The sequence below is a fragment of the Gossypium raimondii genome, chromosome 7, assembly GCF_025698545.1.
Source record: "Gossypium raimondii isolate GPD5lz chromosome 7, ASM2569854v1, whole genome shotgun sequence".
Classification (NCBI taxonomy): Eukaryota; Viridiplantae; Streptophyta; class Magnoliopsida; order Malvales; family Malvaceae; genus Gossypium; species Gossypium raimondii.
In genome coordinates, this window is record NC_068571.1 from 8559122 (window position 1) to 8563059 (window position 3938).

A 3938-nucleotide genomic window follows, 5' to 3' on the forward strand; every position below is an offset into this window, starting at 1 on the left:
TATTGTACCATTTTTGGTGATCAACAACCTAGAATTTCAAGAGATCATCTTGAAGTGAATGACAGAAGCTAGAAAGGAACTTAACACACAGAGTAGATGGATCTAAACCGAAGATAAAATTAACTTTAGCAACTGAGCGGCTTACATAGAAGGGAAAAACATGGACATAAGATCCACTAACTGACTATTTAAAAAACAAAAGAAAACCCACAAAAGACTGAACAATTTATTTTGACTGACTGAGGAACCAACAATAACAGACTAACATAACAGTAAATGACGTTAGAAAATGGTAAACGTGGTGTGAATATTTTCCAACAGTGAATGAAAACAATATGAAATCCCCACACTATATATATAGTTATACGGTTGCAAAATACAATAACTCGATCAACATTACAAGGATCTGTTCCCACATTTTATTGGTAATAATATTATATTTTAAGCATCATCATGTAGTGAATGAAACAACAACTGAATCCCATGTTGTGGCTTCAGTGTAATAAGTGGTAAAGGTGAGTGAACATAGGTGGGGGAGAGGGTGAAAGTGTAGCGTTGCAAAATCATGGAGAGGGCAATTTTTGTTTCAGTGATTGCAAAGCTCATTCCAACGCAAGATCGTGGTCACAATCCAAAGGGAAAAATGCAGCCGCATTGTAGTTAGTAGCTTTAGAAATCCCTTCAGCAAATCTTTCTAGTTTAAAAAGATGAACATCGTCTCCCCATAAGTCAGGGTCATGGATTCAGATGTTAACCTCTAAATCAATAGGCAGGACGAGTTTTCCTAATCGGACTTCTCTTTCTACTTTTCTTATCGTGCCAGTTGCAGGAGGATAGAGTCGTAAAGTTTCATTGATAATCATTGTAATCTATTTGAGAAAAAAGAATAAAAGGAATCAAACTAAAATAATTGAAATGATCAGGATTTGAATGGTTTGCTTACAGTTTTTAGTTTGGCAATCCCTTCAGAATTTGGGTTTCCTTTGCCAATGATCTCAATCACCTCTCTTCTTGCTTTCTCTTGCCAATCCGTGTGTACTGCTAAAAGCAGGATTGCCCATGCGAGCAAGGAATTAGTTGTTTCTTGCCCAGCAAAGTAGAAAGTTTTACTCTCATCTACCAAATCTTGTATGGAAAGCTTGTTGTTCTCGTCCAAATCATGATAGGAATTTACAAGTAATCCTAGAAAGTCATTGCCGAAGCTGTCAGCTTCTCCGGTTACTATCTCTTCCCTTTTTTTAACAATCTTCATCACAGAATCATATATCATTTTCGCAAGTTTATCTGATTCAATTTCATCAGAAGATTTCCAGAACCGGCTGCAAAAGCAAACTAATCCATTGGAAGCTAAAGTCTTTAAGATTAACAAAGTAAGGCTTAGATGAACTTACTTACCTGATGATAGGGAGCCTTGTTTTAAAAACATTTCTGCTTGCAATTAGTGACAACTTCGTCAACAAATCGAAAATCTTCTCCCCTTCCAAGTAACTGCTACTAAAAGCTGTTCTGGATATCACCTCTGAAGTCAATAATGTGAACTCTTGGAACACTTCCATCTCTTTTCCTTCCCGACCTTTCCATTTCTCAAGCATTGTTTCAACGCTAACAACCACTGCTAGAATCATGTTCTGCAGAAACCACGGGCCATTATCTTAGTTTGTAAGCGTTGTACTACATAATTGTATTAGCAACTAGTGATTTACTTTTAAGCTCTCCCCATGAAATGCATAGTTGGCCAACTTCCTTTACCTTGCCCATTTCTCACTTTCGGTTGTAACAAGCCCGTCACCTAATATCTTCTGTTGAACATGGACTGCAATGCAACAATAGGCCAAGGAGCAGACCAGCAGCTACAGCAGACCAGAACTCGGGCAAAGCTAGGAGCAATTTGTTTCATTTTGTTTATTTTGTTTACTTTGTTCATTTTGTAATGTTACTAAAGTCTGAATGTAACTAGACTTTAGAGTAGTTAGGATTTGAATTGATGGATGTAATGGCTGAAAATGTTCAGCTTTCTTTTGTAATACTTTAGTGTCAACTTGCTAAATTAGATGGGAGCAGTTATAAAATTAGGTAACTGACATTTCCAAATTTGTAACTTATATTTTGAAATGAAATGAGAATTAAATTATTCCCATTCAGTTACATTCTTTTCTTTTCTCTTTTCTGTTTGTTAACCAAGAGCTTATGCTCTTGATGCTTTATGTTTTTTCTTCCTATTTTGCTGCTTGCTGTTCATAGAGCTTATGCTCTTAGTGTTTTGCTTGTTTGTTGCTATCATTTTATCCAACAAATGGTAATCAGAGCCTCTTATCTTTGAGGACCTCTGTTGCTTATGTTTTAGTTTTCAAAAACAAAGTCAGTTTTGTGTTTTCAAAGTCAGTTGTGGCAGCATGAGTTTTGCTCCTCCTTCACCACTAGTTTTTGCTAGAGACAACTACCACATTTGGGTTGTCAAGATGAAGACATATCTTCAAGCACTTGACCTCTGGAGTGCAGTTGAGAGTGATGTCGAGCCAGCACCATTAAGAGCAAATCCTACCATTGCTCAGATTAGGCAACATGGTGAGGAACGAGCCAAGAAACACAAAGCTATGGCCTGTTTGCAGAATGGAGTGTCAGATGTTATTTTCACTAGCATTATGGCATGTAATTCTCCCAAGCAAGCATGGGATAGGCTGAGAGAGGAGTTTATGGGATCGGATAAGACCAGGCAGCAACAAGTTATTAATCTGAGAAGGGAGTTTGAAAATCTAAAGATGAAAGAATCAGAAACTGTTAAACAATATTCTGATAGAATTATGGCAACTGTGAACAACATAAGACTCCTAGGAGAGGATTTCAGTGATAGCAGAGTGGTTGAGAAGGTGATTACTACTCTTCCAGAGAGGTTTGAACCAAAAATCTCCTCACTGGAGGATTCGAGGGACCTTACAACCATTTCATTGTCTGAATTGGTTAATTCTCTCTATGCACTTGAGCAGAGGAGAGCTAGTAGACAGGAGGAGAACCCTGAAGGAGCCTTCCAAGCAAGAACCAGGGAAGGATCTAGCTCAAATTAGAGAGCTAAGAAACCTTGGCTTGAAAGGAAAGATAAGGCAAGGAGAGAAGCAAACAGAGATGCAGGCAGAAGGAGGTTTCCACCATGCATTCACTGCAAAAAGACCAATCATTGGGAGAAATTTTGCTGGACAAGACCAGATATTCAGTGCAGGAGCTGTAGAAAGTATGGCCATCATGAGAAAATCTGTAGGAGTCATGAGAAGGCACAAGCACAACCAGTACAAGCCAAGTCTGCCGAGGATGTCCAAGCTCAGGAGGAACATGTATTTACAGCTTCATGTTTTGCAGCTAACAGCAAGAGCAGTTGGCTTGTGGATAGTGGCTGCTCACACCATATGGCTGCAGATGTAGGCCTTTTCAAGAACCTTGATATGAGCTATGTCTCAAAGGTTAGGATAGGCAATGGCAACTTGATTGAAGCAAAGGGCAAAGGTGATGTGGTGATTCACACTGGTTCAGGTAACAAAATAATTTCTGATGTGCTCTATGTGCCAGAAATAGACCAAAACTTACTCAGTGTAGGCCAGCTAGTTAAGAAAGGCTTTTCACTAGTTTTCAAGAATGATTCTTGTGTCATTAGTGATGCACATGGTAGGGAGATTGTCTCAGCACCTATGGGAGACAAATGCTTTATGCTGAATGTGAGTCAGTTTGAGAAAAGTGCCTATGTAAGCTCAGTTGACAATATTGATCTTTGGCACAAGAGGTTTGGCCATGTTAACCTCAAATCACTTGATTGGTTGCACAAAATGAACATGACAGAGGATATGGTGAAAGTTAGTGCAAGTGAAGGTGTTTGTGAGATATGTCAGCTTGGTAAACAAGCCAGGTTGCCCTTTTCAGCTAACCAGGCATGGAGGGTTCGAGATGACTTG

General features: G+C 38.9%; 1 protein-coding gene across 2 annotated transcripts; it reads right to left on the reverse strand.

Moving 5' to 3' along the window:
* Positions 1–396: 396 nt before the first annotated feature.
* LOC105802568 (cytochrome P450 CYP749A22-like) lies at positions 397–1962 on the reverse strand. 2 transcript variants are annotated; one of them, XM_052633987.1, is made up of 4 exons: positions 1750–1962; positions 1396–1628; positions 944–1319; positions 397–869 (listed from the first exon to the last, which is right to left on the reverse strand). In XM_052633987.1, exons 1-4 carry the CDS (start codon positions 1756–1758, stop codon positions 744–746), a joined length of 744 nt encoding a protein of 247 aa, XP_052489947.1. In that variant the 5' UTR covers positions 1759–1962; the 3' UTR covers positions 397–743. The 2 variants fall into 2 exon arrangements, with proteins under 2 accessions (XP_052489947.1, XP_052489948.1); XM_052633988.1 differs by having other exon boundaries at positions 1704–1950.
* Positions 1963–3938: the final 1976 nt, after the last annotated feature.